The 10,596-nt window shown below is 46.8% G+C and overlaps 1 protein-coding gene across 1 annotated transcript in view; it reads right to left on the bottom strand.

Annotated features, from left to right (window-relative positions):
* Positions 1-685: 685 nt before the first annotated feature.
* TMEM178B (transmembrane protein 178B) overlaps positions 686-10,596 on the bottom strand; it is a 363,493-nt gene continuing 353,582 nt past the window's right edge. The window contains exon 4 of the mRNA XM_043589726.1: positions 686-5,779. Within this exon, the coding sequence (XP_043445661.1) occupies positions 5,529-5,779 (251 nt within the window). The 3' untranslated portion in view covers positions 686-5,528. The remainder of the gene's footprint in view (positions 5,780-10,596) is intronic.

The following is a 10,596-nucleotide window of genomic DNA, read 5'->3' as shown; positions in this document are numbered from 1 at the left end:
TGCCTTGGTTAATGGTTATATGCTCTTTGCTCCACATGGTTTGCTCATTCCATCACCTCTGGGAATAATCGAGAGGGATTAAGAGTGCCTTTTGCAAAACTGGCTTTGGACAAAAGGAAGGAAGCCTGAGAATGGGTAAGTTAAGGAGCCAACCTCCATGAGGGACCCGAATGATAGAAGAGGAGAATCCCACGTGCTGAAGCTGGATAGGGACGGTCCTGTTTGGTGGCCAAGATGACCTCCCACTTGCGATTGTCCTTTCAGCAACAAGGCCCAGGCACCACATACGTTGAAGAACTCCGTGTAGTCAGGGCTCTGCTGCTCCAGGATCATTTGAACAGCACATAACTTATATGATACATCATGTCTGCAAATCACTTGGCAATTTCTTTGCCGCCCTTAATATCTATGAGGTAAAGTGTTATCACTATCCTCATTTTGTGGATGAGGAAGTTCAAGTATGGAGAAGACACAGTGCCCAGAGTCACAAATCATTGGAGGGCAGAGCTGAAAGAAACTTTACAGTAACTGTGTTAGAGAAGTGTAGCTTAATTAGTGAGTTACTCTGGCTTCCGTGCTCTTACACCTACAATTAGATTGAGATAGCACTTAAAAAGAAGAAGAAGAAGAAGAAGAAGAAGAAGAAGAAGAAGAAGAAGAAAGGAAAGAACGTAGGAATCTTTTCCCTCTGTTCCACCCATCCCTAAGCTCTGGCACTGACCTTTTACAAAAGTCCCTTTGCCATCTTTAGGGGCTCAGAGCCCTGCTCTTCTCCTGCTATGAACACCGAGTTAACTCCATGCAGACCAGTGTGGTTCTGCAGCCTTAGACTACACTCCTAGTCCCAAGTGCCAACCCAAGACAACCACTCACCGTGTAGGTACTGGGGTCATCATGATGCCTCTGAGTGATGAAATTATAAACAATCCTTTTGTCTTTTTGGTACTTTATTTTTCTAATTCTCTACAATTTTCTATTATTCAGAAAAAATAATCCAATAGCCAATAATAAAGTAGTCTGAGAACTAACAATAATGTTTAAGAAACATTTTGCACCATGGAAGCATCAACGGAAAGAGTCCAAATGCAGCCCGCCAAGTTGACTGCTTTGAGACACCAGAATCTTTTATGTCCATCAGCTCAAGGGGACTTGTTTAAAAACCTGCCCCCTTACTCTGCCAGATACCAGCTAGAAGATAGCACAGAAGCCAACCTGGCTGGTATGCACCAATGACTTCTAAATATGGTGAAATCACCTCTTGATTCATCATATTGCCCTGGAAAGGGCTGGATTTGTCCACTGGGATGGTTGGCCCCTGGGGGAGGAGGAACACTTTCAGAAAAGCAGCTTCCCTTTAGTTGCAAGAATCAACCAAATAACCCACACAAACCACACCAAAGATGACTGGAGTGTATTTTCTTCTCGCTCCTTCCCCTCAGATACTTAAAAAACAATTAACACTCTCAGAATAAGCCAGGGGAAGACAGAGTCCATGCCTCTGGGTGATGGGCTTGATTTCATTACTTTGAGTCTGACTCAGGTAGGCAGCTTTAGGGACCTAAGCAGCACATCCCCCGTTGAATCAGAACAACCACACGTGGTTCATTTCACACCTCTTATCATGACTGTGGAGGACTGTTAAGAGGTAGGGCCTATACTCAAGAATTTCAGGATATCGCCTTCCCTGACCAAAGGAAAGGCAAGCACTGTTAGGTGGAACCACACACCCCAACAAGAGAATATGCCAGAATGGGCTCCGAGGGTGGCATACGGACATGTGAACAAGGAAGGCTTTGTCTTGGCTGGGTGATGCTGAGTCTTCTTGACTTTGTGATCCCTGAAGCTGAAAGGATGTAAATTGTTGAAAGGCAGAGGGTTTCAGGAGGATTGAAGCTGGAATAGGCACATTTAAATATGTTTTAGATTTCAATGCCGGGAAGCCACGGACCTCCTTCTGAAGCCCACAGCCACAACAAATGAGGAAGGGGTTTGCTTGGAGAGTACGAGCCTCTCCAGAGACAAATTCCTTAACTATTTTAATTGATTGACTATTTTAAGTTGATGCAGAAGGAAAGAGGAAGGGAGCAAGGAAGAAAATGAAACATAAAGAAACCAAAGCTCCCAAAATGGGGAGAGAAAGAAATAGGACCTCTTTCCAGGCAGACACCTCACTTGTCTGAATCCCCAATCTCATAGGGTAAGGAAGGGAATGAAAGCTGAAAGCCCCATGCTTAAGGCTAATTCACATGGAGCTCAAAACACATACATGGTCATAGACCTTGCATGCACACTGGTAAGGAATCTGAACTTCACCTGGGGTCGGGGCTGGGACTTTTATGAAGCTGCCGACCCTAAATCCCATCAGTAGGTTGGGTTCCACTTTGATTTGGAGTTAGCAGAGGCTCTCTTTTCCTTCCCCCACCCCCCTTCCCTTCTTCTTTAGCCACACCAGAGCCTCACTAATAGTGTGGGGACGACGGGTCTTAACTTGGATCCCTACACTGGAGGGATTGAGCCCCTCCCCGGCCTCCGCCTCCCTGGGCCCCCACCCCTGGGCAAGGATTTGCCATCTGTATGGGGCTTTATTGGCCCCAAGCAGGATCAGACCTCAGAGTGTATCTGTTCCTATCTGGCCCCACTACCAAAGTAGCTCAAAGCCTCTGTTCTACTGATGGCAAGTTAAGCCCAGGTGGTTTACTTCTTTCTTAGGAGTCTCTTAACATTTCAGGAAGGCTTCAAAGGGACACAATAAGCTGTATTAAGGGTCAATCACAAAGATTAGTAGCTGGAAAGAGTGGATGATCCATTTATGGCAAGCATGGGATAAAAAAAAAAAAAGGAGGTATAAATAGTCACAGGTCAGCGAGGCAGTGTCCTCAAACACAGTTACTCAAGAAAAATTTAAATGACTGATAGCAAGTGGCCCCTTGTAGAATTTCTTTCTCCATTTTCCTGCACCTGGGAAACAGCTGGTCACAGACAGGCCCTCTGCTCCAAACAGACGCTCATGGACACCTGCCTCTCCCTGCTCAGCAGAGCCCACTCAAGATGCTTGGAAGGAAGACACGAAGCCTCTCAATCTGGGATGCTTCTCACTTTTCCCTCAAGCCCTAGCATGCCTTTCCCTTAAGGGGGAAATCTAGCTTTCCAAGAAAAAGAAATTTTTAATTCTGTATACAATAGAAAAGTTAGGGTTTCCCAAAAATGATTTCTCTTCTCATAGAATTAATCCTTTATTAAAAAAAAATCCTTTGAAGCCCAATTGGAAGAGAATAGCGTTTCCTGCTCCACACCTCACCCCTCATCTCTCAGCATACCCATACAAGGGGCACGCGCACATGAGACCTTTTGCAGAAGCTGACCAGTGTCGCTGGGAAGGAAGCCTTGAGTAGCACACCCACAACCGTGTCCAGGTACATACTGACAAAAACACACAGAAAATGCACCAGGGAGCTACACATATACAGAGACCCACAGTCAGGCCCATTCATGCACATGGGATGTCTTAACTGGATGTGAATCACACACACACAGTCAAAAAGAGCAGATGAGGGGACAGGCAGGACTCATAGCCTGGCGGATGGAAGAGGGAGAGGTGGTTAGTAGATGAGAAGTGGGGACTGGTAGGAAGACAGATCAGGAGACAGGTCGATGAAACAGGTACACGGGTGGGAAAGAAGGCTGTTGAGCTGTTGGCAAAGCGCCCAAAGCATATCTATTTGTGAAGCAACTGAATTCTCAGCTACATGGTTGACCCATGGCTGTACAGCTTGGGGATTCACTCCTTGCCTCCCTGGGGCTGCTCAGCCCCAGCAGGGTCACTGAGGTGACTGTCAGCTGCTCCTGCCCACTCTTCCCGGCAGACTCTTGTCCCTACAGCTTCCACGACTCTGGCTGACATGGTAGTTCGCCGACACCTGCAGGGCCAGTGTGCTCGAACGAGCCTGAGACGTCGGGCTGGATTTATGCCACCTCTGTTTGGGGGCTAGCCACTAAGATGGCTATTTGGGGATGCATGGCCTTGAATACCAAGAGGGAAAGGAAGAAGATGGAAAGAGTCTGGAGTTCGCCATTAATTTACACAATATCATACAAACTTGAGCCCACGGAGCATGGAGATGCTCTCTCTGCACGTGACCCATTTTCTTTCATCTGTACAGAGGTCGCCCCAGGAGAGGGGTGGATGTCCAGTGACAAAGGACAGCTTCCATGATGGGGAGTGAAGATCTGGTTTGGTACGTACTTGTACAACAGCAACAGAGGCAATGTTCCTTCTCCCTCCTGAACCATGTTCCCCCTCTTCTCTCACGGCTTTGTGCCCAGCTTTGTCTTGAACTTCCAGATTTAGAGGACTAAATCCCGTGGCATCCCAGAACTGTGATGTGAAGGACCACCGGGCCCTCTGCCCAGTGATTTTGTTCTCAGTTCTGCCCTCTGGGAATTTCAGCTGCACTACAAATAATAGAAAAATGCAACACAAACAATAAAACCCCACACTCAGAAAACATCCACCACACGTACACACTCCAGGGATCTGAAACTACAGAATGGGCACCCACACTGGCCTGCCCCTCATTATTCCTCCTAGGTCTCGGGACTCTGCCCTGGCCCATGAAACCACCACAAACGATAGAGACAACAGTCATAATGAAGTCTTTCCATTTTAAAAGGTGAAAAGGAAAAAAGGAAACCACCAAAAGTAGTCTCACACACACACACACACACACACACACACACACACACGCACGCACACATCACAGCATTACTCCAAGGCTCCAATCTGCCCAGGGAGTGCAGGTGGGGTCGGGGGTAGGGCGGCCTCTTGTTTAACTGGATGTAAGGCAGCTGGAAGGTAAGACTGGGTTTTCTGAGCATCCACTGAAGTGTCCTTTTATTGACGTGGATCTTGCCCCTCAGCACGTTGTTCTCTCCCCCTTCCCACCTCTGTAACTTTGTCCAAAAGTTTGGCAACAAAGAGAAAACTTCCTTCTCAGTCTGTTTTCTCTTCCACTTCTTGTGTGTTGCTGGTGGGCCGGGAAGGGAATCAGAACAGGACGATCAGGAGAAGTGATCTGCAAATGACGTCAAAGATGTGGTTACATTCTATGAACTAAGGGCTTTGTTTCTCTGCAACACGATCGGCGTTGGGGTGGTGTCCTCACGGCTGGCCCAATGGATGGTACCTCCTTCTCTACATCCGTGCCGCTTCAGACCACTGGCACTGTCCCTTCCCAGCCCACCACCCCATCCTCGTGAGTGATGGGATCAGGACGCTATCACAAGTGGTGATGTTCGCTCTGTCTTCAAAAAACCGTGGAGCCAAAAGTTAAGAAATGATGGAAGAGCCACGTGACGGGGACGCTTTCCCCATCTCAGTGATGAGGCAACACAAAGTCCGACGAGATGCGGGTGCCTGAGCCAACTCAACTCTACCTTGGCACTGGCATCATCTTGAGTTAGTTTTGTTTTATATATGTATATTATATATATATTTATATATATATATATATATGTATGGGTTTGTTTTTTTAGCACACTGTCCCATTCTCGGGTCTGGATTTAGGGCAGTTGGTCCTCGGGACAGGTTGGACAGAAGGGGCCAAGGTACAGAAGAATCCCGAGATTAGTGTGAGGCCCAGGCCCCCCCATGCACAGAACATGGACCATCCGTATCCATGGCTGATGTCATCGGGGAGTCCATACAGGTAGCGTGGGTAGCGTGACAGCTCAAAGTTGATTCCAGCCACACAGGTGCACAGTGATATGATGCAGAAAGTTCCTGGAGGGCAAGGCAAGGAACATGGGGTGGGGTGGGGTGAGGGAGAGGGAAAGGGAAAGGGAAGAGGGAGAGGGGAGAGAGAGGGAGAGAGAAAGAGAGAAGTGAGGTTGACAGCATTTTTCAATTTTCTTGAGTAGGCAAGGTGAAAAGACGCAGATATAAGCCACCAAGATCCGTAGCTGGAAATATTCACGGAGAGGAGAAAAGTGTCAAGAGATCATGGCTTCCTCACTCCCCAATAATTGCCCGGTCTTGGAACAACTTGGGAAGCCTTGCCTGTGGGAAAATACTAAATAAGCTTCTCAGTAGAGTCTCATGTGGGGTATGGTGAGGCGAAAGAGTATTCAACTCATTTTTCTAAAGCATTGAAAATTCACCGTCTTTCTTGGGAGACACAGAAAACACACCCCACCCTCCCACCCGCTACTTATTTACAGAGAAAAACAACGTCTATTCTTTCCTATATAAAACATTCCTATACGACATTGGGTTTTCTTTTAACCCATTCACCAACAAGTCACCCCAATCCTGGGAGCCCTTTTCCTTTTCCTGTAAGACAGCATCTCCCAAAGTTGGAACACCGACCCTCTGAGATATTCCTTTACAAAGGAGCAGCAGAGTCAAAACCTCTCGGAAACTCTGTATGTGACTTCTCACCACGAAGATGTATAACCCACGGTAGCATAAGCTCATGCACCTATGAGTCTTATGAGTATTTGACAGACTTAATGATGGGAACTCCTCTTTTTAAAAAATTACTCCTGGAGCGCCTGGGTGGCTCAGTCAGTTAAGCGGCTGACTTTAGCTCAGGTCATGATCTCACGGTCCGTGAGTTCGAGCCCCGCGTCGGGCTCTGTGCTGACAACTCAGAGCCTGGAGCCTGTTTCAGATTCTGTGTCTCCCTCTCTCTGACCCTCCCCCATTCATGCTGTGTCTCTCTCTGTCTCAAAAATAAATAAATGTTAAAAAAATTTTAAAAAATAAAAAATTACTCCTACTAACCTTCAATGAGAAGGCTGCTATAAGAGAGAAAATGTTATAAAAATGTTATAAAAATTAAAAAATTTTTAACCATTGGAGATATGTGGCAAACCCAAAATGAGTTCAAGAGCTTTTCTTGGAGCACCTGGGGGGCTCGGGTGGTTAAATGGTTACGCGTCTGACTCTTGGTTTCGGCTCAGGTCATGGTTTGTGAGTTCAATCCCTGCGTCAGGCTCTGAGCTGCCAGTGCAGAGCCTGCTTGGGATTCTCTCCCCCAGGCCTTCCCCCATTCTCTCTCTTTCTCACTCTCAGAATAAATAAACTTAAAAAAAAAAAAGGTTTTCTCGATATTGGCTGCGTCTCACGTTTCTTCTGTCAGCAACTGATATGACGGCAATGGCCTGTGAAGTTTGAGAAGGCTGGGTTGGGTCAGTAGAAGAAAGAAAAGGGAGAAGCCTATTTTTTAGGGAGCGGGGACAAGAGGAGGGACATTATATTTATATTTATTATGAGACCTCTTGCTTCCTGATGGCCAAGTTTCCTTAAGATCCAACTTTTTTCCTCCAGGCCTCAGGCCCATGAGCTTATGATAATTTCAGCGGTCATAGTGACAGTCGCTGTACCTAACATTTATTAAGTGTGTGTGCTAGGAACTGTGTTGAGTGCTGAAACACGTATGGAAACTTTAATTCTCTAAATAAATCTATGCAGGTCACATTATTATCCCTATTTTGTCTCTGTCCCTATTTGATGGAAGAAATCGAGGCTCAGAGAGGTTAAGCCATCGGTCTAAAATCACACAGCTAGTAACTGGTGGAGCTGGGCTGTAAGCTCAGGCAGGCTAGTTCCTGAGTCTGTGGTCTTATCCTTCATGCTTAGATGGGTGCCGTACAAGGTGGTCCCTCCTGTTGTGCACGTGGGTTCAAGATGAATTCTCTATCACTCAGGCTGGGATAGGGCAGTTTGGAGTCTTGGGTGGCTTATTAAAGCAGACTGCTGGGCCCTACCCCAGAGCTTCTGGTGAGTAGGTCTGGGTAGCACCTGAGAATTTAGACTTTTAACAAGCTCTTGGGTGATGCTGATGCTGCCGGTCCAGTGACTACACTTTGGGACCACTGAGTTAGAAAAAGGTTTTAGTAGAGAAAGACGAAACTTAATAGTCCAACATTCAGAGAACAGAGAAAAAAAGACAAATGGGCAATAAATGTGAAAAATGCCCAATTGTGCCAATAATCAGAGACTTGGAAAATAAAGACATAGTAACAGAAGATAATCGAATCGGTGCCGTTTGGGTTTTCGTCTTGTTTTTTTAATGATTATTTCCAAACCTAGTGAGGAAGCAGCAAAATGGACCATCCCATAGACTCTGGGGGAGATGTAAGCTGGTGTTTCCTTACAGGAAAGTGATCCTCAAAATATTCATACATTTGACCTAGTGACTTCCTTCTAGATTAAGAAAGGAATCCCACCTGGAAACAAAGATTTAAATACAAAGATGTGCACGTGGCGAAGGGTGGCACTGAGACGTGGCAGTTGGAGGGGCCAAAGTGAGCCTCAGATCCGCGGTGAACACTGCTTTTTGGGCTGAGAGGTCTGAACATTAGGCCAAGTGAAAGAAGGTGTTGAGGCACTTTGGTGGCTCCGATCTGCATTCCCAAAGAGGGAGGCAGCTGCGAAGGAGCCTGCTACAAGGACCTGGAAGAAGGGAGATGGGGGCTGGCGTGGAGGGAGGAGGGCACAGTGAATACCTGTTCAGTGAACACTCCTTCTAGAGACCACATAAAGTGATGTGTCAGGGGGGACCTGGGCTCAGGAGCCCCAGAAATAAAATGCGTGCATATGTGTGCCTGTGCAGTGTTTCTGTGTATGTATATGTGCATGCACGTGCATGCATTTGTGCACAGTGTGTGTATGGGATTGTGCACACGTGTGCATGTGTAGTGACAGCCACTGTGTACAAACACGTGTGGCAGCATCACTACCTGGTAGAGCAGGGGTCCCAAACTTCAGGGAGTTGACAAAGCAACCCAGTCTGTCCTGCTGTGCACTGGGGCTCAGATGGAATTCTATGATAATATCTACACGGACTAGGTCTCACCTCGGTCCTGCTGAGTTGGCATGTCTTGGGGAAGAGGATGGGAAACTTTTGGTTCGTCAGGTGACTTCCGTTGACCAGGCTGGTGGGACCCTTGGGTTAGGGCAGAGGGCCTTTGTGTAACCTTGAGACAGAGCCAGGTGAGGGGAAGAGGAGAGGTGGTCCAGAAGGAAGGGGGCAGCCTGTGGGGCAGGGCCAACGAGAGGGTGACAACCTGGAAATGCAAGAACTAAAGAAAAACTGCGTGTGACACCAGTTTCAAATAATCCAAATGCCAACAAACCAGAGCTGGCCTTCTGTGCCTCAAGAAGGCTTCTTTTACTGCCTGGCTTGCGAACCTGAGTGTGCACGGATACAATTTGCTAAAACTTAGATTAAGGACAGGAAAAGTGTGTGTGTGTGTGTGTGTGTGTGTGTGTGTGTGTGTGTGTGTGTGCACGTGCATGCATGTGTGCTCAGTTCAAATCTGAGCTGCCGTTGAGATGGCGAGGCACTTGGAACCATGGATCTGGAGCCTGATAGAAAGTTCTGAGCTAGAGATGTGGATTGAATCATCATCTTATAGACTGAAGCTCTGTGTGTGAGGAGGTCACCCACTGATTTTATATGAAATCTACAAGATGCTGTAAAAAAATGGAGACACTCCTTATCATCAAAAGGTACACTATCCTCCCGATTAAATCCAGTGATTTGTTCTGGGGGAGAAGGTTGACCTCGAGTAGTTTTGATCTTCCTGAGTTGCCAGTAGCTGAAAAATGTTGATACACGCTGTTTTAATGGTGTATTCTGCAAGTACAGTGGACAGGACACAAAGGATGTGGTTGATACGTTGAGAGTAAAGAGCTTAGGTCTGTGTGGAGCTAATTACCAATTGGAAATGGCCCAGCCTGTGGATAGCATACATCTTGTTGGGTTACGTTAATGGAGTTAATAGGGGATCTTCTAGCCTTAACTTCCTATCCGCTCTTCTGTGACTTTGGAACCTTTTAAAATTTCTGTTTGTTAGTGCTTGTCCATATTGCCCTTGACGAGAGAAAACTTCTAGGGGTCTCACGAAAGAGGGCCCTTTGAGCCAACCATCTAAGCGACTTGTTAGGAAACTGTGTGTGAAAAAGAGGCAAGACTGGAAACAGGTTGTTTCCACATAAGGCTACTGTTTTCTGTTACAATCAAGAACTTAATCGTTTTTACATATCTTTGTACTTGTAAATTCAAATTTGAAAATGTGCATTAGTAATTACGAATGGATATTCACATGTATATGGCAGGTCCTCCATCAATGGACTGAATGAATGATGTGCTGCCCTTGTTCCTCAGCCTAACAACAGACTTTGACAAACACCCACTGAGTCCCTTGAGTCCCAGAGAGTAGAGGAGATGGGGACAAAGGTGGCCGAGCACCCTAACTGTCCCAGTTTTCTCAGATGATGAACTAAACTCTCAGACCTGTAAACTGGCGACTAACTGGTGAGTGTAGGGTGCAGACCCCACCCCACCCCCGCCACCCCCACAGCTCTCTGGGGTTCTCTGCAGAGTGAAGACAGATTCTGAAGGGTCCTGCTGGAAACCATGGATGGCAGTGGATAGGACGGCCTCCCCTCATTTACCCTCATTACATAAAGTACAGTGTGAGGTCCTCCCATCCCCCACAGCAGTAGACTGGAGCCTCTGGGGCTAGGTCTTTTGAACGTGTCATTTTGTTCCTCATGAGCACTTATTGAGAGATAGGCGAGGATCCAAG

This window comes from Prionailurus bengalensis, chromosome A2 (assembly GCF_016509475.1).
Source record: "Prionailurus bengalensis isolate Pbe53 chromosome A2, Fcat_Pben_1.1_paternal_pri, whole genome shotgun sequence".
Classification (NCBI taxonomy): domain Eukaryota; kingdom Metazoa; phylum Chordata; class Mammalia; order Carnivora; family Felidae; genus Prionailurus; species Prionailurus bengalensis.
Note: the sequence above shows the minus strand (reverse complement) of the source record. Positions and strands in the feature narration are given on the sequence as shown.